We start from the raw sequence: 27,802 nt of genomic DNA, 5'->3' as shown, positions 1-27,802 counted from the left end.
ATGGCCCCCAATGATCCCAAGGATCCCTGCCTCCTGGTGTTCACACACTTGTGTAAGCCCCTCCAATCGAGTCCAGGCCGGACTTAATGACACTTCTAACAAGTAGGATAGGATGAAAGAGTATGTAGCTCAACAGTCTCGGTCATCAGACTGTGTGGCATCACTTTCTCTCCTCGGTATCCCTCACTTGGGGGAAGCCACCCACTGTTATGAAGAGCTCCTCGGACAGGTCCACACAGTGAGGAGCGAAGCCTGTCAATGGCCACGTGTGAGCTTAGAAGCAGATCCCCGGCGCCTGGCTCTCAGGTGACCTCGGCTCCAGGTAACATTGTGACGCGCTTGTAGGAGCTCCTGAGCCATGGCTCACCTGCTCCTGGATCTCTGCCCTGAGACACTGCGTGAGACATTTGTCCTTTCAAGCTGCTCGATTTTGTTATGCAGTAACAGATACCTAATACCAGAAGTGGGGGTAGAGGACATGGGAAAAACGTTAAAGCAAGAGTCCAAGCATCATGAAAGAATAAAACCTAGTACGTTCATCCCCTGAAATACTGCATAAAGTTTCACATTTATATTTTTCAAAAAGGTTGCTTAACTTAATGACTTAGTGTGAAATTAATGAATAGACTTTGGAGTAAAAAAAAAAAAGAAAATGTCCATTTTAAGGAATAAGCTTGAGCAGGATACTAAGATGGCTTGAAACAATTTTATTGGCATTAAAAGTTCTTATTTGGAATTTAATCCACAATCTATACAAGTTATTTACAAGGCATGAAAATGGAAAACAGCACAAAATACAATTGAGGTATAAGCTAAGAGCACAGTATGTCATGTTTCAATAAATATAATTCAAAATTTGTAAACTAAGTGACCAGATAGATGAGTCTTGTTTTATAGTAAAACCATATAAAATATTTATTTCACGTGAGGTAGAGGACAGTTTTGTGTCATGTAATACAACCAACCACAGCAATTTTAACCATAAAGCTGTACATCATTGGCAAAATTTTATATTGAATTATGGTTAATGTAGTCAACAATTTGTTTCAACAGTTGCGGAACAGGTATTTCGTTTACTGCCTTCACAGATCAAAAATTCAGAAATAATTTAAGACTACAGTGTTGGCTTACAATTATCAGGATAAAGAAATACTTCTAACAGGATGGTTAAAAGCAAGTATATCTTATTTCTCCCAAACTATAATCCTAGATTTAGCAATTTAGTAGGACTTTTTCACTAGAACTACTTTAAGTACGCTGTGCTTTATTTTCAAGTGAGGTATCTATATTGAAGAAAATCTTAGAAATTTTACATTCAACTAATTTAAAACACTTTTGTTTTCTGGGCTTAACTTTTAAATTTCACTTTTTACATTTTATCACTTTCTAATTCAAAAACAGTACCTAGCACTATATGACATTTAATTCTATTACTAAAAAACAGGCCCCAATTGCATTATGTAGTTTAAAGCCATTTAAAATGGAAAGATTTTTACCAAAACAGACTGTCCTTTTATAAACAAGATGCAATATAGAATACCTATATAAATTTTTCCAATGGAAATGGATAAGTATTCTATACTAGAAAAAAATTAAGCTATTTAAATTATTCAATCCCACAATATATAATACAGCAGTAATGTGTCCCTTATTGCTGACAGCTTCAATAAAAACTATTAACAAGTAGTTCCAAGCACAGAAATAGATGTACAGTATGAGCACAACTTTTCATTATATTAACTTTTAATGTCCTGTCGTGCAGATTAAATGCATAAAAGCAAATAAAAACGAGGATTCTTCCCTAAGCAATCACAACGTAAGTCTTTTCATTGAGAAGAAAATTTTAGAAGCTGATCCAAAACCTTCAGCACCAGCTTTACAATTAATTTTAGGGAACTACCTTGAGCACGTTTCAGATTACTCATTTATCTTTTACTTTCCTTCAAACAGAGGCCACAAATGTGCAAATAAATTGGTTGTTCTGTCATGACTTCTAATAAATGGATAACCTGGAAATATTTTACTCAGTCTATTTCACCTACTTTAGTAACTGGTTTTTAATTCAATATGTACAAATGATTTTATATTCCAACTGGCAATACATTAAATATGCTAAAAAATTAGTTCAAGAAGCATGAACCATCCTAATTCTCATGGACACAGAAATTTAACAAAAGAATATGCTTTACAAAAATAAAGCACAAGCCAAACTTACATTGTCGGTCAAATTCGTTTATAGTGTTACAAGTTAATTGGTGAAATTAGGGTGATTTCAAACTTCCTCAATTGGACAGCAGATTTTACATTTACTGCCTTTATAGATTTTACTACCTCTTCCTCATAAAGTACAGTACGGAAACTATCATCACCCAAATTAAACACCACCTATCACCCAGTAAGCTAATATTCTGTTTCCTTTCATCTAAAGACACTTTAGCACTTTTGATAGGCTGTTCCTTTAATGCAGCTTTTTAGTCAATATTTTTATTTTTTTCCTAAAAAGAGTATTATAAAATCTGAGGAAAAATTGGCTTGCCTAATGAATTCGCACACAAAAATACCACCAAAACAAACTTTAAGATAGCAATCAACACACAAAATGAGCATGCAAAGAATAGAAGAGCAAGTTTATATGGGTAAGATCATTTAGCAGAGGCCACTTTTAAAGTATTACAAAATCTCTGTATTTTCAAGCTATGGGGTGCAGTTTAACTTAAAATTACTTTTAACCAGAAAAGGTATAATATTTACAATTGACTAAAAAACTATTTTCAAGGAAGTTAGACAGAAACCTATGGTAACATCAATGTATCTTGGAAAAAATGAAGATTATACAATTTCACGTGACAAGTTTTCATTATGTGAAGGACTAGAAAAAATATTTCACTCAATTCTAAATTGAGTTTACGATAATTTAAAGGTCTTTAAGCACTACTTAGAATTTTAAAGTAACATGTCAAAGGTTAAGCAACTTACTTTAGAAGTTTTGGGTTGAAACTTAAGCAAGCTTATAATTTACTAAACATGAGTAAAAAGATTTTGAGTGAATTAGAAAAATAAATGAAATTATAGGGGCTTAAGTTTGTCTCTGAAAAAGCTTAGCTATGACACAACTAATTCACAACTAAAACAAAACTGAATCATAGAATGTCTCTGTTAGGTATTAGGAGGGTATGTCATTTTTAACATTGTCCCTGTGTGTCATTTTTTAACATTTGTTCCTCCTTGAAGAGATTCCAAAAATCAACAAATTGCAGGATTAATACAGTAAAATTTAAGTGATAAATAGAAAATACACATTTAGATCACATTCTAGTGAAAAAACTATACTTTGAGAAGTACAAAATTCTTTTAGGATACATTAGTACCATTAAGCAAAGTATGAAAATAACTGGTTTTTGAAGTCCAATACCATTAGAGTACCTATCGTCTATGCTGGGAATAGCACATAACCCTAGCTAATTTATTTTAAAAATAGATTTAGCTCTCAAGTAATTTCATTCAGTACCTTAGGCAAAAACATAACAAACATAAAATTCATGGGATAATGTCAATTAATAGTAGCTTCAGGAAACTTCCTTTAAAAAATGCATACTAAAAATTTTACTTAATATCTTCTAAGCCAAGATTTAACTAATATGAACTTTGCCATTAAAAAATGACACTTTTCTGTGCAAAAAGGGAAAAAAAAGTGCAGATGTTGCCCCTCTCCCAAACTATGGGATTCCTGTCTCCTAAAAATTATCTAAAAATCTTTTAGTAGCAGATAACTAAACATCCCTATATTAATCTACCATATAACAGTTGACTGTAGATTCATGATTTTGATATTAAGTAGTAATTGAAATGGTCCATTTGTGCAAATTCTGATAAGACGTAACATTTAAACATACAAAAAGTCCAAAATAACCATCAAGGTGTTTAATATTTTACAACTTAAAGGAAAACAAAGGCATTAAGGAAAACAAATCCATTATATAAATTTCAGTAAGCCCCATAACTACATATAAAAACTGTACAGGAAGATTATGGATTGTATAGAAACCGATGTACATCAATGGTATCAGTTTTTCTCAAGAACAGTAACATTTCAACACCACTATCAACAACATAAACAAAAGTTCAGAAATTTTTACATTTTATTCCCTCTCCTGAAATAGCTGCATTTAAAAAAACAAACAAAAAAACTAAATATAACCATATTTAAACCATAAAAACCCAATTATAACTGCTTCTTATGTTTAGCAGCAGGATTATAACCAAGCATATTATCCTTCCCCATTATGCCCATGGGGTGTGCTATAACCTCATTGATGATATTACTCTTTTGACAAAATGTCTCTCAGGAGACATTAAGAAATGAAGAAAATTCATTCCACAATATGAACAAAATTAAAGCAAATTTTGTATATAATGAGTACAGTATATCAACTTAGAAAGGAGATTGTGTTACTGAAAAAAAATGGAAATGCAACCAATATCTCCATATATCTGAAATATGACACCACCAATGTATCTAAAATTGAGTCTGAAATATGGATAACAAAACTCACAACTATTTTTCATCACATAATGCAGCTTTTAAAAAGTATACAACTGTTAAATTTGCATTAGAAATATAGGCAGATTATCTAATAGCTGAAACCATAGAGTATTGTTACTAAGCTGTTTGGGGGGAAAAGTACAAAGAAACATACATTTTCATTCATTTGGAAATGTAAAAATTTATGTACTAATATATAATCTCTTCACTTTCTCTGATCTACAAATGGATAGATGCCTAGTTATCTTCATGCAGACAAGCTGTTCAGATTTCAATCAGCAAAGCAAACAAACAAAAATAAACTCTGTCACAAACACCCAGATGAATCTCTTTACAGGTTTCTATACTTTAGCAGTCTTTGATTTCAAAATTTGTAGCTTTAGCTCTTTTATCATCATCTCTAACTTCTGTCTTGCCTCCCGTTCCTGTCTGAGTTGATCTTGGAGTTCTTGCCTATCAGCCTCCGCATGGTCCAATCTCTGTCTTAGTTCTGCCAACTGTGTGATTGAAAAGACTGGGTCAGTTTTCATTCAGTTTTGTGTTTCCATTTAATCCTCACATCATGGCAAAGATTTACCTTCAAATTACTCTTTACAAAATGAACTATTTCATGCATATACAATCCCTTGAATATCTAATACTATTGATCTGACACTGAATGAGGGGAAAACAAAGGGGCGAGAGCGCGAAACATCCAGCATACCTTCATTACGCCCTACACTTGAGCGTGCCCTCTCATCACAGCCCGCCACGTTAAACGCTATTGTTCATCTTCCCTAAGTAGTGAGCTACTCTCCATTTTTGCTCCAGTGCTTTTGAACATAGTGGACAACAGTTCATGTTTGTTAATTGGTTGATCTGAAAGCCAATATACTATAAAACAACACTTGATATTCAGATAGCTAGAAAGTAGCAATTTGGGCAACTAAACTACAGAAACCCAGTAAAAGTTTCAAGTAATAAATCAAGGTCAAAAAATCATCCTAGATGATATGGCATAAAGTTGTGCTAAACAGAATTATGTGTTTTGAAATCTTGCCTAATGAAATGAGCTTGACAAAAATTAATTTCTTTAAGAGAAAGTAACAGCTCCAATTCCCACTTTGAAAGGGCAACATTACACAAACTGAGTAATTCTTACCTGTGCCGCATATTCAGCCTCTTTGTCTTTTTCTAAATTTGAGTCACAGGTACATTTTTGCTTCATTACCTGCTCTAATTTTTTCTCTAAGTCTTTCTGTTCAACATAAAATTCTTCCATTTTTTGAGCATGCTCATTCTGCAAAGATTCAAGCTCTTTTTGTAAGTTCTGCTGTTCTTCAGTGAGTTCCTTCATTGCTTTTGAACTACTCAACATTTCAACTTCCTGTAATATACAGAATTACATTATAATTTGTACTTTATTTCCATCATGTTAAAAATTTCAATTCAGGAAAAAATACTACATAAAATATCTAAAATTCAGCTGTCATATCAATTCTATGTAGAGGTAATCATCTTGAAAAACTTTTCTCTAAAAATTTAGAAGTATAGTAAAATTTCTTATGAATGTAAAACTGAATAATCTTAAATAAATTCGTAGCATTTTGACTTTTCTTAAGAATATGTAAAAGCATCTTTTCATAATGGGATATTAGTTAGATAACAATTTACCATCTCAAGTTGTTGCTTCTTCTGCAAAATTGAATTCAGTCTTTCCTGTTGTTTTACATAAGTTCTCATTACTTCTTCCATGATGTTTCCCTTATCATCCTCACAAATGGCATCTTTGACAAGAAGTGGAGATGAAGCTGCAGCATCATGGTCAATTCCCGCCTTGCTTGTGTCTCTGATTAAGTTGCAAGGGGTAGACTCAGGTTTCTTTTTACTTACAGAATTATTTGAGATTGATGGATCTTTAAGAGGCAAAAATAAAGTAACAAAGTATGAATATCACTGTCAAAAAGTCAGTAAAACAATCCATAAATAAAATTAAGAAAATAAATCCAATTATAAATGAAATAAAAATGAAAAAAGTACTTAGGAATAAATTTAACAAAAGTAGTACAAGACGTGAACAATGAAAACTACAAAACATTGAAATTAAAGACCTAAACAGATGGAAAGGCATCCCATGTTCATGAATTGGAAGACTTAACCCTTTGCGGTCGTATTAAATTTGGACATGGGTGTCGTACTGGTCGGAATTAAGAGCTTTCAGAGAAATTATGAACTGATACATGAATGAACAGAGTTAAGATTCGTACAGTTCCTTGCTGTGGTGGCTGAGAGCAGACATACGACCGGAACGGTAAAAAAGCTTTGGTGGCTGAGAGTAGACAAACGACCGCGAAGGGCTAATATCGTTAAGATAGTGCCATGAACTGAATGTTAGTGACCGCACTCCCCTCACCGCCCCCCCTGGCATTCCATGCTGAAATCCTAACCCCTGATGTGATGGTATTAGGAGGTGGGGCCTTTGGGAGGTAATTAAGTCATAAGGGTGGAGCTGTGATGATGGGATTTATGCCCTCATAAGGACTCCAGATAGTTCTCCTATCCTTTCCACCATGTAAGAACCCAGGAAGAAGATGGCTATCTATGAACCAGAAAGCAGGACCTTGTGAGACATCAAATCTGCTGATTTCTTGACCTTGGACTTCCCAGCCTCCAGAACCATGAAAAAAAAATGTTTGTGGTATAAACCACCCAGACTATAGTATTTTTATTATAGCAGCCCAAATGGACTAAGATAGCTGGTTATACCAAATTAATCTACTTTCCAACACAATACCTATCAAAATCCCAACTGGCTTTGTGGCAGAAATTGACAAGCTGATTCTAAAATTCATATGGAAATACAAAAAATCCAAAATAGCCAAAATAATCTTAAAAAAGAGTAACAAAGTTGGGGACTAACAATCCCCAATATCAAAGCTTCTTACAGAACTGTAGAAATTAAGACTGCAAAAGAAGTCAGAAAACAAAAGGGCACATATTGTATCATCCTTTTTATATGAAATGTCCAGGATAGGCAAATCCAGAGACAGAAAACAGATTAGTGGTTGACAGAGGGGAGAATAGAGAGTAACTGCTAATGGATTATAGTTTCTTCTGGGGAGATGAAATGTTCCAAATTAAATCGTTGTGATCACTGCACAACTTCATGAATTTACTAAAAACCCCTGAATTGGCCCGGCTCATATGGCTCAGTTGGTTAAGCACTGTCCCATACACCAGGAGGTCCCCGGTTCCACTGCCGGTCAGGGCACATGCCTAGGTTGCTGGCTCGATCCACAGTAGGGGCCAAGCAGTCAATCAATGTTTCTCTCTCTCCCTCTCCCTCCCTCTCTCTGAAATCAATAAAAACGTATATATGTATATTTAAAAAAAAAACACAAAACACTGAACTGTACATGTTAAAAGTATAAATTTTAAGGTAAATGAATTATATCTCTCTTTTTTAAAAGTCACTAGAATTCGCTAATTTGGGAAATAAAATATAATGCAAATAGGGCATAATGGTACACTAGTAAAATTAGGTACCATATTTAAATCCAAAAAAACCTGAGTTTTAAAATTCTCAAAATTAAAGTACAGAACACCCCCTCAAGAATTCCAATTATCTATGAAAATAGTTAAATGACTGGAGACTCTTCAACTGCTCCCACAAAGCTGAAATAACTGTCACAATTCCCTAAAGTTCTGGAGGGTAACAAGGCAGCATTTGAGCGAACATATCTTGTTTGGTCCACAGAATTATAAAAGGCACTGTAACTAGGGAGCTTTTTTTTAGATGTCCAGACAGCATTCTGCCTTTGTGCCATCTGCCCGGCTCCCACATCTATGAGTTTTCAATCCTTCCTTATTTCAGAACTAAGTTTCCCTAAGTCCTATACCTAACTACACTTAAATATACTTCTTAGCGTGCTAAGTTAATGGTTTCTCAGTTTACAGCAAATTAAAAAAAAAATAAGGACCTTTTGAAGAAACCTGACAGCAAAGAAAAGGCAAGAAGGAGGGGAAAAAATAATCAGACAAAAAAAATTACTTGCAGTATGAAGCTATGAGGCCTATATATCTATCTCAGTTGCCTCTACAGCTATCGCCATCCTAGAAAAGTATAGCAATTGATGTTCTAAGTAGTCACTCAGCACTTTTTCAATAAAAACTTCAATTATCTGAAAAATTATCTTAAATAGAAATCCTCTATGAAAAATCAAGTAACTAATACTTTTTTTAATACGAATTTTAAATATAGGAATACTTACCTAAACGGCTACATAATTCTCTACTTGTTTTTAAGTCCATTTTCTCCTGTTCCTCCAGTGAGACATCTGGATAAGACACTGTTTTTTGATGTTTCCCACTACTGTGAGGCTTCTCTGACTGTCTTGGTATGGATCTACCTGCCTCTGTCTTCGTGACCTCTTTAGACTGGGATACAGCAGAAGTGAGTGACACATTTGGGGCAACCACTTTATCACACATGTATAAGTAGTAGCTGAAAATAAAGAAAGGCATAATAAGACACATATTACATTTAGTTAAAAAACAAAATGTGTTACATCTATTTCTATGGTTAAACAAAAAAAATTTTTTTTTTTTTTACCAAAACTGACAACAGAACAACTAAGAAAATAAGGGTCATAGAAAAGAATTCTTGAAAGTCAGTATTTTAGGCAGTAAAAGCAAATTCATGAGAAATTTTTTTTTATTCTGCAAAACGTATTTCTAAGCACTAAAAGGATACTCACTAGGAAAGAAAATCAGTTTCTTCTCCTTCCCTCAAAACCACCTAAGAACTAAAGCATGCGGCACTTTTACAGAGCTATTTAACAGCCCTAAATAGGTAAGGTTTATTCAGGAAAAAAACACTATATATGCTACTTTGGAGGACTGTTTTCTTGTCCATCACCTCTCTAAGCAACAAATCCTTGCTCTCTGTTATGGTGAGGCTGAGTCAGCCCCACACTGCATGGCTATGGCCTGTTTCACCACGGGCTCAAGGAGGAGCTCCCAGGGCCCTTCCTTCTTAAATAGCTAGGGAGAGAACAGGCATTCTGAATGCTGCCCAGCTACTGGGCAGCCCTCCTTGTATCAAGCCCCACAAAGCAATCTTCCTAACTTTAGTACTTCCTATGTATTTGATAAAACAGCAATAGTAAATTGTGCAAAACTAGGATCAAAGGAATATCTACCAATTTTGCTCAAAGTTCACGTAAAATTGTTCAGTACACGGAGAGATTCATGGAACAGATTTGAACTAGATATTTAAGTACCATATTATTAACTATATTCTATATAACCTTTAGCCAAAAGATGCAACCATTTAACTGACATAATATTTTATTCCCTAAACTCTAAATAATCTCCTCTTATATCTCATTTTCTTTGTATGGGACACATCTATTTTGTTCCTTTTTACCAATTACATGAATTCTGAGGATGAAAACTTAGTATTCTACTAAGAAAACTGACAGGTTTAATACCACCCGAAGATGTCAAACATAGTAAGAACGAAGGAATTGTACAAATGTAAATAAGACTGAGACTCTTCATCACCATGCTTGGGGAAAATATATATTTACAGCAGCAGTTAAAACTTTAGGACTGAATAGTTTATAATCTAAGGTACATTCTTATTGAAAATATGAAAACTTTACTTTGAGGAGTGCGGTTACTATGAAAGCATCTACATTTCAAAAAGATTTATTTTTAAAATATCGAAGTTGCACACCAAACTTCTGAACAGTGGTTTACCTCTTGCAGGGAGGTAAGGAAATTAAAAGGAAACTTTCATTTTTACTTCAGGGCCTATGTAATGACCTATTTCTAGGAAAATCACAGAAACACAAGAAAGGTTATTTTGGCTCTGGCTGGGTAGCTCAGCTGGTTAGAGCATCATCTGGATTCGCCAAGGCTGAGGGTTCAATCCCCGGGTCAGGGCACGTGCAAGAAGCAATCGAATGCATAAGTAAGTGGAATAACAAACCAATGCTTCTTTCTCTCTTTCTCTCTCTCTTCCTCCCTCTCTCTAAAATCAATCAATAAAATTTTTAAAAAAGGAAGGTTACTGTAAATGTTTAACACAATTTACAATTCATTTCATTGATTAACAAGAAAGCCTAAAGCTACATAATGAATTCCCAGGGCCTAGAACAGTATCCTACATATAGATGCTGGATGAATGAACAAATGAATAAACCAATGAGACAATACCCACTCACCTAGGGTGTAAAAATGAACGTGTCTGAGAAATATGGTCACTTTCCTGCTTTATAACAGGATACCATGACGATAATTCCATTCCTGATGGTGTATCTATCTGTAGAAAAATGTAGAAGGAAAGAAGTTTATTGAGAGAAGGTGTGATGGGTAAAATTTTAATGTGTCAACTTGACAGGGCCATACGGTGTCTCTGGAGAATCCTGAGAAAGAAGAGTTACATTCATTAAGAGTCATCTTCTAATAAGGCAATCTTTCCTTTGAAGATTGTCTGGTTGCTTGAAACTCAAAGACACTGCTATGTGAACTATGCCATCACAAAAGAGTCAGTATGCATGTTAACAGGGACTACCAGGAGGGATTTCATCCAATTTCATACTTACAAAATCTATTTTTTAAATCCATTTTAGCCCTGGCCAGGGAGCTCTGTTGGCTGGAGCGTCGTCTCATACCCCAAAAGGTTGTGAGTTTTGACCTCCGGTCGGCCGTGTACAGGAGGCAACCAATCAATGTTTCTCTCTCTAAAATCAATTAACATATCCTCTGGTGAGGATTTAAAAAAACAGCAAACTTTAAAATCCATTTTAAATACTACTACTCTGCAAATGTACAGAACTGCTAAGTTGATTCTTCTGCATTCTGCTGCATCAGCTAGAATACGACCCACCCACACAGCATTTGTTAGCATACAGGGAACATTTTATAGCAATAAATACCTTGCCGAACTAAATGTGAAACTACTTTGTCTGCTAACACTGATCAGTAAACTGTATTTCCTCATAAATTGTACTTGTAGATACAGAAAAAGGTAACTACTTATTGAGCATCTTCCTGATAAGAACTATATATATATATATATATATATATATATATATATATATATCCTGCTTAATTCTAACAAATACCTCATTAAGTAGATATCAGTATCTCTACTTCACAGATTAGAAAACTGAGAAAGAAAAGAATAAATAATTTTACTAATTTAATGTTACTAATTTCTCTCCTATTTTGGTTTGCTTTATCCTTTGTCTCCCCTCCCTACACACATACCTATTTCATATTATAGTAATTACCTGCTCTTTCAGGAAAAGGGTATCTTAAAAGGGAGCAAGACTCACTAATGGAGGAGGGGGAAAGGAGCTGAAAGAAGGCCTGGTTCAGGTGAGCAATGAAGACAGGAGGTTAACAGACAAACCTAGTGGAGTGAGGGAAAAGGGAATTGGGGATGAGATAAAGAATGGATGAAGCAACAAGGAGAGCTGGATATTCTGCCCCTGCCTCTGAGAGGCTCCACTCCCTATGCAACTAAGCAAGGTGCGTGAAGAATGACATCCTCCTTTCATAATGCATAAACGCTGCACTCAGGGGACAACCACTAAATACCAAGGATTAGAAAAGCTATTTTGCCTGACATCCTAATATTCCAGTTCAGAACCAAGAAACTAAGTAAAATGGAATGGAAACATCTCTAAATGCTAAGGGGTTGTGATTAAAGCAAAACCTAATTCATAAACTGTCCATGGTTTGGTTAGGGAGGTACTGCTAATGGAAGAAACCAATTTGGCTTGAAGAGACTCAGAAAAGGAAAGGCCTGACAAGTAACCCACTGCTCCAACAAAACGTGCTGAAAGCAAAAGGTAAACAGCTTCTGGAGCGCACATTACACAACCTGACCAATAAGGAGATGATTTAAGGCCAATTAAAAGCCAAAAACAAAAGTTATGAGAATTTGTAATGGTAGGAGATCAACATTTTTGTTAAGAATTACTGGGCAAGCCCTGGCCAGTGTGACTCAGTTGGTTGGGCATCGCCCTGTGTACCAAAAGGTTGCTGGTTTGATTCCTGGTTGGGGCACATGCCCCGGTTTCAGGCTCAATTCTCATGGGGGGACATGCAGGAGGCAGCCGATCCATGATTCATTCTCACATCGATGTTTCTCTCTCTCTCTCCCCATCTCCATTCCTCTCTCTCTCTAAAAATCAATTTAAAAATCTTAAAAAAAAAAAATTACCGGGCAAGGAATTTGAAAGACTAACAAGACTGTAAGATTATAGGGAAAAGAATTATATATTGAAAGGATTTAAGAGTTACATATTCGATGAGGGCCTCTAGACTCTATATAAGAGTAGAATTTTTTTAAAACCCTAATCCTGATCAAATATTCTAAAAAAGTTCAAAATCTGAGGCAAAATCAACTGCTTATTAATAAAATAAACCAATCACTTGTTTACATAGTTTCTCAGCCTACAGCTTAGTTCTACCAGTAAGTTAGAAAGGGAACTGACTGCTGGAAACAGAAATACTAAGTGATAGATGCCTGGTGACAGCTGACTGCCTAAAGAGGTGAATTATAGGACACAAACCTAAAAACTATTCAAAAAACAATACAATTTGAGGGCTTTACATAAGCCAGGGCAAATAATTTAATGTATCTCAACTCTCCCTTGCCCTCATCACAAGAGAGTACAGTAACTGATATTTAAGAAGTCTTGAATCAATATGACATAAACTATACTCTATACTATACTATATATAAATAGTATACCACATACATATATAACATATCACATGCCATGTGAAAAAAATAGAAAACTATTTGACTTTTTAAAATTCCTGAAAAAAGTGAAGGTTTTAAAAAGCACAGTTAATGCTGAAAAATGTAGCTTCATTATCTAGAAAATCACTTAGTGCAGAACATTTGTCACCCCAACACTGATAAAAGGTGTTAATTAGCATGAATAAGCTCATGCTAACAAATCGATGAAATATAAGATTCACTTTAATGAAATGAGAATTTCTTTTGTAGAAGTCACTTGTTAAGTCCATTATTTAGAAAATAAAGCAAGCTCCACTTTTATATTTGACACAATCCTGGATGTACTGCTCAAGAAATCAACCGCTACCAGATTTTTAAAATTAAAATTGATTTACATATTCAAAAGTTTTCCCTATTATGGATATCTGGAATCTCAAATCTTCAGAAAAGCAAATTCTAAACTTCTTCAACCAAAGATCTTGACTTGAAATCTAACTCAATTTTGATCATTTCAAAACTCTACAGCTTGATTTGTATAAGTTTTATTTTTATTCATGACCCAAACTCGCTTTATCTTTATTTGTATGATGTCTCTACACTTCAGATGCCGCCTTAAGTAACTGTTAGTGCATCTGTATACAGGGTGGAGCAAAAGTAGGTTTACAGTTGTTTCTGTGGAAAATAATACAGTACTTCATAAATAATAATATAAGAATAAACTTTCACAGACTCACAACTTTTTGCCCTACCCTGTATTTTTAACCTCCTTTTGCCCTACCCTGTATTTTTAAACATCCATCCCTTTGTAGTTGCTGTCCTTTATTTTATTTTCTCTTCTCACACAATCCCACTAACAGTCACAAAGTAGGAGTTCTAAAGAAATCTTCCCTAAAGACCACCTAGTGCAGTCCCCTAGCCTATGTTTGAATTCCCTCTTCAAAATCCCTGACAAGGGGCTATCCAGTTTCTGCTTGAACAGCAGCTTGAGGCCAAGGACTGTCTTACTTACTTTTATATTTTCAGTACCTAGCACCATGCCTGGCATGTAGTAGGGATTCAGCAAATATTTGTTGACTGAATTCTGGATGACAACGTAGCTCATTAACTCCTAGGGTGGCTTTTCATAAGGTTACTCTGCTACCAAGAAATTCACAGTCTCTTTCACATTCCATATCCTACTCCATGAAGGACCAAAGAAGCCAAAGGTCTTTGGGATGTATTTTTAGAGATCAGATCTACAAATTAAATAATATAAATGATGGGGAAATGGACCACATTAATAACCATAATAAAATGCTGGGAGTTAATTTTACCTAATATGATGTAATAAGCCATAAACACATTTATAATAAATTATCCTAACTGTGTTTTAAAAATAATTAAGAAAAGCACATATTATACAACAGAACATTCACAGGCATGCCAGATTTTTTCATCTATTCTGCATTTGTTTCAACATACAAATTAGGTCTTCCAAAAAAGAACAATACAATTAAATGGCACAGCAGAAATGCTACTACTGATTAGGAATAAAAATTAAGATACCAAGAGATGAGCAACTACTGCCGTTTATCTTACCTCTCAATATGGGAATAATGTACTCCCTTTGTGCATTTAAATATTAAAATAGAGAACATTACATTACTTGGCAAAGGAGAGAAGGAGATTATTTAGTAGCTTAAGTTAGAGCCCTAACATTTTTAAATGCTTTTATCACCCAACTTCACCACCATTATCTACCACAAAATGAACAGATGGCATCAACTGAAACACCTAAGAAAAATTTTAGACAATTTATTTCATTCTAAAGGTTCTTTCTCTAAGTCATAAAACAATCAATAATATCTATGAAAGCAAAATTAAGCAATCCCAAAATGTATGGAAGAGGTCATTTTAAATAAGTAAAACTTAGGAAATGTTTAATGAAAGATTCTCTAAGTTTCAACTCACTGTGTTATGTATACGTGACCCTTTGATAAATAGACTTTCTAATAAAGAACCGTTGTATTTTGGTAGTACAATGCTTATTAGTCTCACAATGAAATAATTTAGAGAACTTGATTTCATTTACAAAAAAACCCAACAGGCATTTTTGCCACCACTTTTAGAAATACAAAAGCAATTTCACCCACTCAGCACTATTCATATACAAACATTCCAATACGTAATAAAAAAAAAACCAAAACCCTTTAAAATTCCTAGTTTATCTTCAATAACAAACTTTGCTTTTAGGTGGCACTCTAGTTTTTAATACAGTAACATTTTTATGACCTTTAATTAAGTTAATATTTATGACCTTTCATTAAGTCTAATGACAAACATTGATGAACTAAAGAAATCAAGACAATGCTTCAAAATATCGGTGGGATTTCTAAAATCCTCCCAAAACTTAACCAGAATTACATTTTTTAAAAATATGTGGAAATATTTTTAAGAATATAAAAGATAAAGACCATACATTTTGGTATTAGGACTAATAGATTGCCAAATTTAACAGCCTATCCCCCTTATAGTGTGATTACACAAGAAATAAAATATAATGCATATTAAACACACATTACAACATAAATCATCAGCAACCTCACTAAACACATGACTGAATACATAGTTAAGCAACAACTCTTTAGGTATAAAGTGAATATACCTGTAAGGGTCTTTTTACTGTGTGTAATAGTAAGACATTCAAGTGGTCAATGATTTCAGAAGGACACAAAAGACACTCTACCAGACAGCTGCCAACAACTCTTACTGAAAGAAATAGAATCTTTCAATACAGGATCAAGTTTCCTCAATACTTCCAACATCTTGTGAATGAGTGTTTTCAACAACTGAAATGGGAATAGTGTTACAAGGTAGCAAATAGCTACTTAAGAGATTGTAAGACTTAGTCCTGTCTCTCACTTCATTGTAATTATTAGAATTTATCAACCTAATGCAAAACTGGAACAATATGATCTAAGCATCTCCACTGACTTATCAGACAGATCTTCAGGAGTTAGAGCAATGTCTGCTGTTCCCGCACACTGAAAGATCATACCACCTACCTCACAAACCCAGTTTTAGGTTTACAGTGCTTAAAATGTTCACAGAATAAGCAAAGGCTCACATTCTTACACAACTGTTATCTTAAATCCTTCGTGGAAAAAAGCCACATGAAGTCAGCAGTACAATATCACTACCTTTACAATTTGGAGGGGAAAAAAGAACTGATAAAAAAATCCTATTAGCTCCTGGGACTTTTAAAAATAAGTTTTTAAACTTAATTTTTATTGTTGACACTATTACACACGTCCCCATTTTCCCCCCTTTGCCCATCCCCGCTCAGCCCCACAGCCCCTTCCCTCTGGTCATCACCATGCTGTTGTTTGTGTCTATGGGTCACACATACATGTTCTTTAGTTAATCCCATCACCTTCTTTCAGTCTCCTCCACCCCTGCCTCTCTCGCCCCTGACAGCGGTCAGTCTGTTCCATGTATCCATGCCTGTTTCTATTTTGTCAGTTTATTAAAAATAAATTTTTTATACTGAAATGATGTGGCGCCCAATCCATTTAACACTGCAAATACCTGGAAATCTCCATGTCATACATACCTTTCACTAAAATATCTGTTGTCAAGTTTCAATCTGTATAAAGCTAAGGTTTAGCTATCCCATTTCAGCATATGCTTTAAAAAAAATTATGATCTCAGATTATTTTGGCCTTAAAGTAATGTAAATTGCCAACAGCAAAATGTAGATTAACTAATTTTACTATGTGCAATGTGCTCGATTTTTTATTCTATGTCATGTGTTATTGTTTTTTAATAAATGCTGGTGACCCAACTAAATTGATTTCATGAGCCTCCTGGCTCTTTCTCAACTGAGGTTCTCAAGAAAATTAAGCCCAAATGCCCCAAAATATCTACTGTATACAATGAATTAACTTCTCTCCAAAGCATTTAGAATGGTACTATATACCATCCTTGGGAGAAATCACAAACCATCACTCAAGGCATTTTCTGTAGGGCTCAATTCTCCTCTCAGGGAATCCCAGATGAGAAAGGCTGCATGGCTGACAAATGCAATTTGAAAAACGCTGTTCTAAATGAACTGTCTTAAAATTGGTCCCAAAATATTACTATTTCAACAACTAGTCCTGTATTAATAACATTTGTGCACTCTGTAGTTGCTTTTGCAAAAGGAATGAATTCCAAAAGTGTCACTCCATTTTTAACATTAAATAAAACCCCTAGTACTATTTACCAAATGGTCTTTAGTAAGTTTCTTAAACATTTTTTATTCCCTGTCCCCATAAAATAAACAAAATACGTACTTTTAGTATTATCTGGAATCTCAAAATTAATTCATTATCACAAATAAAAACAAAAGGTTAGCTTTGCTTTAAAACTAATCCTACTTTCCTCCTTGAAAATCACTGGTAAATTTATAGAGCTGCTAACATTTTTTCATTCAGTTATCCAATCCTTTATTTAGCATTTACTACATTTCGGATTAAGAAACTAGATGAATTCCTGCCTTAGGTGCGGCACCTCCATGTAGTCTTAAAGGACATGTTTCCGTGACCCACTTCTAAGTCTAGAAATCAAAATGACTTTTAAATTAATTGTATATCTTTCCCAATCATTCCTCTTTCTGCCTACCATGGTACTGCAATACTTATTTAGTGATTGATGCAAACTACACCTTTAAAAAGGTTTATAGTTTAATTACATATTCTTTTTGCTTTTTGTAGTCTAATAAAATCCTTAAATTATTTTATGTATTTGAATCCTCAATAGACCAAAATTCTACATGTGGACAAAATTCAGGTTTCAAGCCAGTACTAAAGCTATTCCCAAACTAGTTTTACCTCTTTACTTGAACAAATTGAGTTCTGGCTCCACAATCACTTTCCATTCCCAGAATTCTAAAGGGTTTGAAATTAACCCAATTCTTGATTACTTCCTTACTTTCCCAGTGGCATATTATAATGTATGCATAGCTATGAGAACACATTGGCTGACTATAACTGATTCAGGTCTATCCCCTTTCCCCCCCACTTTGTTGAAGTTTCTTAATTTTTCAAACCAAAACAATAAATTTCTAAGTTTTTTTAAATCGTAGACCTTTTTAAAAACATTAACATTAACATTTTTAAACGTTTTACCATTTTTAATGGTAAATGAATATAAATGTAGACTTTGTATTTCCCAAACCATAAGGGGGCACTATTCCCAAAGCCATTCTAAAGATTTCATTGAACGGTTCCTTCCTATAAATAATTCTCATAACCTGTTTTGCACTTTCTTCTTGCACACTTCATTTTAGTTAAGTAAGCAAATATCCAACTAGTGTAATTACTGTGTACAAACAACTACGAGTGAGACACATTTGAACCCAATACTCAGTCATCATATGTCTTAGAAATAATCTTCACACAGTTCTAGATAAGTCAAGATGTTTGGGGAAAGAAAAAATCCCCAAATACATACTAGTCAATATTTCAATAATAGTTGGAAGTACTATCCTGCATTTCTAGACTCTTAATGTCCAAAATGCTTCATATCCATTCCTTCATTTGATCACAGTTATTTTATTCAACAGTTTATTCTCTGATTATATTTATTAAAAGTTAAAACATAATTTTTCCAGTAAATTCCAAATATTCTAAAATAAAATGTGGTGGTGTTTTTAAAAAATGTATTAAGTTAAAAAAATTTTTTTTTTCACTGAGTGCCTCTGACATGCCATGCACCAAACTATGTTCTGGGAAAACAGGAAAAGATACTCTCTAAAGTCATGAAGATAATTATTAATTTTAGAAAGTTAGACAAAAATATTCATACTGGTCCCTCATATGAGCACAAATAATTCATTTGATTCTGACCTAACCCCACTTAATCAAATTTTATGCTAATAACAAAATGCAAACTATATCTCTGATAAAACAAATTATCATCAAATCTACCACAATTATTACAGGAACACATTTTGTCCTGACACTACCCTTTACAGTTGCCCATTCTCTCCAGTATATTTCCTTACCTCCTAAACAAGGAAGTGTATTTACTTCCTAAACAAAAATGTAATAGCTTACAAGAGGGGAGAAATTTTTTGTACCATTATTCCAATGACCTCTGCAGAAGTGAACTTAAAAATGCAAAACTAAAAACAGTGAAATATTTAACTATAAGAGAAATAAGCTTTCTCTTAAATAAGCTTTAAGAGAAAAATGTTTAAGTTGATATCTTTAGGTCATCTATTTGCATCACAGATAATCTATAGTTTTTTCCCTAAGCAGAGTAAAAACTTTATTATTTTACTTACCTAATACTCAAGTCTAAACACTAGAAATCTAAATTTTAATTTAAAAATATATATACTTAAAAGAACATACACCATTATAACTTAGTGAAGATTGTCAGTTACATGCTATAACTGTAAAGAATCACCTATAATTATCTATCAATCTACTACAAATAGGCTTTTCTAATGTGCTTGAAAATAATCTTAATAAATATCACCCTTCAAATGTTATTTACAAATTATCAATTTGCTTCACAACCTTTTCCCATAGACAAAACTGTAAGAGTCAACAAAATTAGAATTAGGACAAATAAATAATACCCACTGAGGATTTGAAAAAAATCCAGAATATTATATTCTTGCATATATTTGTGCACTTTTAAATACAATAACCACTTTGCTAACAAAACAGTACAGAAAGCTCAAATGATATGAAGAAATAAATAGTTTATAACACTATTTTGCAAAGCAACCTAGGCAGATCTAAAATCAAGTATATCTCTTGTGGTGGTGATCGGAGTAAGAAAGGTCAAAATATAACTTAAGTTTCTACGAAGAATACAGTCAGTTCTTCACCTAGAACACTGACCTTACACCACTTACTTCTCCCATCTAAATATAGCTATTAGTTATGCAAATAGCTTGGTGATAATTACTAATATAATTTCCATTCTTAGAAATAATTTAACAGTTGCTACATTTCGAATAATTACCTATTGAGTTTCAGGGTTTTTTTTAATCCAAAACAATACTTTGACGACACAAACTACATAAACATATAAAATTACACTAGTATTCACACTAAACAGAGTCCTTTATGTGAAGCTAATATATTCGGTATATTCTTTTATTTAAAAAAAAAGAAAAGCCTGTCAACTTATTAAAATGAGCTTCTTCTACATTTAATTTGGTTTGTTTGGCAACTAGCTCACTAATTCACAGAAGTCAGTGAAAAATGTTCCCCAGTCAAGGACTATCTCCTTGCCCCCTTCCCAGTTAAACATCTGACTCTATATGCAAGTTAATACAGAGTTTAAGAACCATTATACAGAGCTAAGTTATTTTTTTTATAGATAATGTTTCTCAAAATTAAGTTTCTGCTACTAAATTAACTTCAGGGGGAAAGAGTTCAAATTACTAGGGCTTCAAGTCAAGAAGACCTGCATTCAACTCCTGGTTCTACCACCTACCAGTTATACAACCAGGAGCATGTGACTCATCTGGGATTGGTTCATCTAAGAAACCCTGCTCAACAGACCTTCAAAAAGAACACCTCACAAAGTTTTGAGGAGTAAATATTTAAAATACAAAGTGGCAAGCATAACAAAACCACCACTCAAGTATGTATTACACATGAACCCCCCCATAAATCTCCTTTCTTAAAAAGGTTTGCTAGAAATTTTAAGTTCCCTTAAATGGCTTAAAATTTATATAAAATTGGAAACAATACCAAAATACACCAGTAGGAAATACTGCAAAAAATAATAACAGCAAAAAGATGGAAAAAACTCACACCTTCCCCAAATAAAAAATGAATTCAAATTATTAAGTTCTGAGACAATAAAGGGCTACATCCAAATGAAGGATGGTTTCTATTTTAACCAAACCCTAGCACATTCAGTTTCAGTTAAGTAAATTCATTCTCTCTTTTTTTTTTAACCTTCATCATGGTTCTCAGATATTTTTCTCAAACACAGATCAGGTAAACTACGCAAAGTAGTTTATCCCAAAATGCTTATGTCAGAGCAACAAAAACTGGAGCAAGAATATCTGGCAAATAATGTGACCACCTATGACCTGTAAAGGCAGAGCCCCTAAATAGCAAGACATCACAAATATCGAAAGGGGCAATCCACATTTTGAGAATAGAAAATATGTAAGCAGAAGCGTCAGCATGGGACCAGTGCAGCTGTAAGCAAGTCCAGCAATTTGAGAACTGGCTTGAATTCAATTCTGCTTCAAAATTAAGTTATAACTGCACCTGAACAATATGAACTTATCTAGCCCTGGCCGGGTAGTTCAGCTGGTTAGAGCGTCGTCCCTATATGCCAAGGAAATGGGTTCAATCCCCCTGTCAGGGCACATACAAGAATCAACCAATGAATGCATAAATAGGTAGAACAACAAATCGATGTCTCAACCAACCCCCCCAAATCAATCAGTAATTTTTTTTAACATGAACTTATCTAGTAGACACAGACAAGGAATTCTGAAGGCATGCTGAACCCTTTGAAAGCAGCAAGTAGCAAACTACCGTGAATTAGAGTTTAAAATCATATCTTCATGGGGCCTTAGAAGCAAATTAACTGTCTCAAAACTACACTGCAATTAAATTTCCCTCAAAATCTTAATGGCACCATAATAAAGCACAAGACACCAAATCTTAGATTCTAGCCCAAGTTCTCATGTTGCTGTGAATAACCTTGGCATTTAATATGCTTCATACATTTCTTCTGTGAAATAGAAAGGGCAGAGATTGGTTCAAGGAATAAAAACTAACTGGAAAAATGAGATTCTTAAAATGAAGCATGGTTAACCTTTTGTTGTATAAATCAAATAAAAATCACACATGTAAAACTGCTCAAGAACAATGCTTGCTACATCTTAAACACCTAGTATTAGCTATTACACTGATTTTAACCAAGTAGAAAAATCTATTTAAAACCACACCAACAAACCAAGTATTTAATAACCCAAATCCTGTCTATTACCCAGGCATTCAAATTCTTAGAATGAATATATTAGTTTAGCCCACAAGATAATGCAGTGGGACAAATAAACTTAAGATCTTTTGACTGATAGGCTTTTATGTTAACAGTCTTTTATTTATTCTGACACAATTTTTAAAATTATTCCTTTCTTCAAAAAAAAATCTTTGTTACTAGAATCACAAATTCTTCAGGCAAATCTTTCAATTCCACTTGTTTCCAATTAAGATCAAGCCTAAATATCCAACTATATTAGCAATGTCAGAAATCCTAGATCTACCTTAGAAAAATGCTGTTTGGGGCCCATCACCAGAACTGTTTTGACTAGCTATTACACCATTTGCAAATGGAGATAACACCAAAGTGTAAATTATCTTGAATCCTAGGAAAACAACAGATTTAGACATCAAAAAGCAGGATGTGTTAAAGAGAGAAGACATGACTGGAGAAAGAAGCCCCAAACCTCCACTCCCTGGCTACACAATCTTGGGAAAGCCACCACTTAATCTGAGCCTCGGTCTCTTTATCTGTACAATGGGAATAATCTTACTCACTAGGTTGTTTGGAAGCTCAAATGAGTGCACACACAGGTAAGTACTTTTATAATAAAGCCTAAAATGTGTGATACAAACATATTACATACATCACTATTTTTTGTTATTGCATGAGCATTAACAGTTCCTTAACACACATATTATAAACTTCTGATCTCAAAGTAAAGCGTTACTACTATTCAAAATTGCTAGTTTTAAAAAAACTTGCCTTAGATTGTGTTCTCTTTCCATTTCTCATGCTAAACTTCTCCTTCATTTCTTCTAGAACTACCTTCAGTTTCTTTTCTTCAGGTGTCCCCAAGTATTTTTGGTTCACATGAAGATAGCAATGCCATTTGGCTGATTCAAAGCCCCAGTGGCAAGTCCTTTTGTCAGGTGATCTGTGAGAATGCATCACAAACGTCTGGGGCGCAAACATTCCACAGCACTCCAGACACTGAATACATGGAGCATCAGGCTGAACATAAAACTGGGGTGCAAACAGACCCTGACATTTGCCCAAGCATTCATGTTCCACTTCAAAGGCACTGCCAGTTTCCTTTAACTGAGCCAATGAGTTTTTAGCAGGAAGTATGCTACCATTTTGAGGAAAAGTGCGTGGCCGCAATAAAGCGTTACATAGTCTCTGTGCATCAGTTAATGTAATCAGCCCACAGGACGGGGCATTGAATGGAAGTATTCCCAGGACCTTTAAGATATGAAGTTGGTCTGACGTACACCTTGAACAATAGATGTACAATTCATCACACACTGTATTTATTTGCTGGAGTGAAAATTCTCGAAGAACAGAATTTAAGACTTGGGGCAAACAGAGTCTCTTTTCTCCTCCAACCTGAAAACAAGAAATAGATTCCCCTTCCAACACAGTCTGGGTGAGTTCTGTGGAGCTATCAGAAGGGATGAGCAGTGGACCAGGAAGAACCTGAGGAGATGGAAGAGGCAGAAATACAGTTGGTGACATGCTTTCTTGGGAATACCGCGCAGAAAATGCTGCTGGTCCACCCAGAGAGCTCTGGCTACTTAAATGGAATTGTGCCAAAGTGTGCTTCAAACTGGGATTTAAATGTAAAGGTTCAGGCACCGAGGTACAGGTTCGCTTGACAAGCTCTCCATCAGTTTCCATTGGCGCTTCATAGTCATCCAAGTGTTCCTTCTTTACTGCTGGCATCTTGTTTATCATCATTTTTCCATTTGTATGAATGTCTGTCATCATTTTTTTCACTGGAGGGCTGCCGTCATCTGCCATCCCATTCATTTTCTTATTTGAGCCCTGAACCAAGGAGAAATTTTTCTGTAGGTTTTCCATTGCTAAAAACTATTGTGTTAAATAAGTAAGTCTGACACTTGCATTGTTATCAGCTGCTTATGTGAAGAGAGAAAAGTAGAGTATACCAAAACATATGGCAACTTACATACGGTAAATTATAGAAAATTCCTATGGTAACTCAGAGAAAATTTAAGTTTCCAAAGAGAGATCTCCCTAAATTACTCAACAGATTTTGCAACTGTTTTTGCTCTGCTTATGCTCTAGCATAATTTCACTGCAAGTGCTATAAAATTTGTCTCCAATAATAAAGAATTTTAAGGGGCACACCTCTGGGGAAGCCTTTGTATTTTTAATTCTTCAGATATATGTATTAAAATAAAGCTACCAATTCTCTCAATTCAAGATTTCCAGGTTCAACGCAATGGTTTGGTTTGGTTTCAAGCGAAACAAGTCAAAAGTTTATGAAGTTTATAAAACCTAGACACAGACACAAGTCAAAATGATGCATCCAAATTTAAATTTTGGCAGCAAGACACCAAAAAAGGAAAAAAATATCTTCTCTAAAAATGATAATCTGTTAGTCTGTGTTGACAAACTGAAGGTTTGTATAAATCCTCACACCAGTAAAAAGAGCCTCTGACTCCACTTGAACTTCTACAATTAAAGATGATTTAAAGAAAAATTGCCCCGTTATCTTCAAGAACTGCTGTTCATTCTTCTTTTAATTAATCTGGAAGAGAAGGGGGATGGGAGAGAGTTACATTTGAATTTGCTCCAGAGGCCAAAGGGTCAGTTTGAAACCAGTTCCTTAATCTTAAACTGAGTTCACCTTACCAAAGGTGACACCTGAGTGATTTCTTTACCTGTAACACCATTTAACTAGAAGAACATTCAATTAATTAAATAGGAAAGCAATCTGGAGAACGGGTAAAGGGAAATAATATCCCTCAAAAGGGAGGGCTACTCCAATTCAGAATAGGAAGGAACTGAAAAAGATCATCTCACCCAAAACTCAGTACCAGAGGCTTCTCAATTATGCCATTTTAACTAAAACAATCCATTAGAAAGAAAAAGAAACACCCAGTTTCATCCAAAAGATCGGATACAAGTTAGCATATCTACCACATGTTACAAAGTTACAATCTTAAGTGCATTAATTCATTTAGTCAGTGTATGCTATTTTTCTGGAATGATTGTAGGCAAAAATTAACTTTCCTTTAATAGGTTAGAGAATTTGCTTAATGGAAGCCAAAATGCTATGGCCTCCATGCCTGGGAACCTCCATCCTTGAAGAAGATTAGTCCAGGACAAAAAGCACAAGGCAGACAGACCTCACAAAGAATGCAAATGGAGGAAGAGGGAAAAAGAAAATATTCTTCCTCCACTTCCTTCCGAAGAGAAAACCCAAAAGAAGTCCAATATGAAGAAAATTTTGTCTCCCAAACTCCTAGCAATTTACCGTAAAACAGACCCAAAGGGTTAAAAGACCAAGGCCACTAGCCAACGTACTGACTTTCGCCCACCACAGGAACACCTAAGCCAACGCAAACCGAGGAAGGCGGCAGGAGGCAAGACCTAGAACCGGGGAGTCCCCGAAACCCTGAAATCCTCCACCCGCGCAAAGCCACCCACCCATCTCAACCCCGAGGGGGAGGAGGAGTGGAGGAGTGGAGGCCGAGGAACCCAGAACCCTGGGCGTGAAAGGGGGTGGGGGAAGTGGAGGGAAAGGAGTCCCCCAACCCCCACCCGCGGTCTCGGGACAACCCCAAGTGCCCTCCTAACCCGGCCCCACTGCGGAGGCCGCGCGGAGGGCTGTGGAAATCCCCCGCGCACCCTCTCCCCGGGAAGTTCTCGGGTGTCACCCCAGCACCCCTAAGGCTGTACCTACGCCCGCCCGGGGCCAGAGAGAGAAGGGTCAGCGAGCGGGTGGGGCGCCGAGGCGGGATCCCCGCGCCGCCCGGCGCCGACAGACTGGGTTGAGCCCCGGGCATCCCCGCGGAGCGCAGACGGGCGACGCGGGGAGGGGGGACGGTGACGGGTGTCCCAGTCTCCCGGGTTCCGACGGCTCGGGTCAAGTGCAGCGCCCTTGCCCTGCCCACGCCCACTGCCGGGGTCAGCGAGGCACGATCCGCCGTAGGTCAGCGGCCCCGCGCCCCCTTGGCCCCGACCCCACCCGGGACTCGCGCATCCGGACCCCCGACCCCGGCCTCCACGCCCCAGGAAAGCTCGACGAGCTTTGTTAACTCCCCGGTACCCCCGCCGCCGCCGCAGGCTCCCCGGGGGTCCCGTGCCCCCAGCCTCCCGTCGCGTCCTCCCCAGAGAGCCGGGGCCGCACCTGTGCCCGCCGCCGCCGCCACCGCCGCCGCCGCTCTCCCGCTCCCTTCAGCTGTGCCGGCGCCGCTCCGAACCCCACACACATCGCTACACACAGCCCTCTGACGTCACCGAGCCCTCGGCCCGCCCACGTCACTGCGGAGACACACGGCTTCCCGCAGACGCCGCCGCCGTCTCCGGCCGCCCGGGGGAGAGCGAGGGCGGCGGGGAGGGGGAGGGGAGGGGGGGAACGGAGCCAGCGGCGGCACCGCGCGCGCGGGCCCGCCGCCCTCCCCGCTGCCTCGCGGCTCCCAGCCCCTCGGGGACGCGCACGCCGTCGGCCTATTGTGGCTCCTCAGGGCTCCTCCGCCCCGTCGCCGCGCGCGCGCCCCTCCTCCCCCCCAGGCGCGCACTCGGCGCTCCTGGCTCCGCGCGCCGTCTGGGCGGCTGGCGCGCGGCGCTGTCTGCGGTGCACTCGGCGCAGACAGGATGTTCCCTCCCCGCCCCACCCCCACCGCCGCCCGCCCTCCTTCCTTCCTCGAGTCGCCCAGCCGGCTGTCTGGGGCCGCCACCGCCCCGCCCCCGCCCCACCCGCTGCTCTCTGGTGACTGTCCAGACCCGGGGGCGCCCGGGCCGCTCGGCCCCTGCGCGGAGGGACGGAGGGGGCAGGGCGGCCGCGCGGTGCACTGTGCGCGACCCCAGCAGCCCGCCGGGCGGAGGCGGAGCGGTCGGGCCGAGCGCCGCTGCCCGAGGTCAGGCACGGGCGACCCTCCCCCCGCGGGCCGCAGCTGGGCCGCCCCGCCCCGGAGGCAGCCGGGTGGCGGCCCCCCTGCGGCGCCCCCTGTGTGGGCCCGGCTCCCCGGGCGCGCCGGAGCTGCTCTCCGCCCCCGCGGGGCCTCCCGCCTCCGGCCACCCCGCCAGCTGCCGGCGCTTCGCCCCTCCCCGGCGGCCTCCGCCCCGACGCCTTCCCCGGGCTGACCTCCGCCCGCGTGGGGCCAGTGCGGGCTCAAGTTTCTCCGGAGCCGGGAGCGAGCAGTGTTGCCCCTACTGCTCAGCCTTCCTGCCCCCACCAGACTGTCCTCTCGGTTCCAAAACGGAGGTAGAAATTACATGTTTCTACGGTGTATACTGGGGGGGTTGTTTTTTGTTTTGGAGGGAAACTGGAGAGGAGCCTTGGAAAGGACACGACTTCAGAGCCTCCGGCTGTGGCCCTCGGGTGGTCCCCCTGGGCCGGGCTCCCAGGGTTAACCATTAGCATGCAGAATCCGGCGGGGGGGCTGGGCGCATGTGGAAACACCAAGAAATCCCCTTTTCTTCACCCCACCGCAAGACCAGGAACAGAAAGAGTCCACCGAGTCGCAGCGCACAGAATTCGGAGGACTCCGGCT

The 27,802-nt window shown here is 37.6% G+C and overlaps 1 protein-coding gene across 3 annotated transcripts; it reads right to left on the bottom strand.

The window, feature by feature from the left end:
- Positions 1-692: 692 nt before the first annotated feature.
- On the bottom strand, positions 693-27,490 carry SKIL (SKI like proto-oncogene). 3 transcript variants are annotated; one of them, XM_081138564.1, is made up of 7 exons: positions 27,394-27,490; positions 23,039-24,831; positions 10,753-10,846; positions 8,794-9,026; positions 6,197-6,438; positions 5,685-5,909; positions 693-5,040 (listed from the first exon to the last, which is right to left on the bottom strand). In XM_081138564.1, exons 2-7 carry the CDS (start codon positions 24,138-24,140, stop codon positions 4,885-4,887), a joined length of 2,052 nt encoding a protein of 683 aa, XP_080994690.1. In that variant the 5' UTR covers positions 24,141-24,831; positions 27,394-27,490; the 3' UTR covers positions 693-4,884. The 3 variants fall into 3 exon arrangements, with proteins under 3 accessions (XP_080994690.1, XP_080994689.1, XP_080994691.1); XM_081138563.1 differs by lacking the exon at positions 27,394-27,490 and adding an exon at positions 26,437-26,625; XM_081138565.1 differs by lacking the exon at positions 27,394-27,490 and adding an exon at positions 26,437-26,625 and having other exon boundaries at positions 10,753-10,850; positions 23,043-24,831.
- Between the last annotated feature and the right edge of the window lie 312 nt (positions 27,491-27,802).

The sequence above is a fragment of the Miniopterus schreibersii genome, assembly GCF_964146895.1.
Source record: "Miniopterus schreibersii genome assembly, chromosome: 5".
Taxonomy (NCBI): domain Eukaryota; kingdom Metazoa; phylum Chordata; class Mammalia; order Chiroptera; family Miniopteridae; genus Miniopterus; species Miniopterus schreibersii.
The sequence above is the reverse complement of the archived record's forward strand: the minus strand, read 5'-3'. Positions and strand labels throughout refer to the sequence as shown.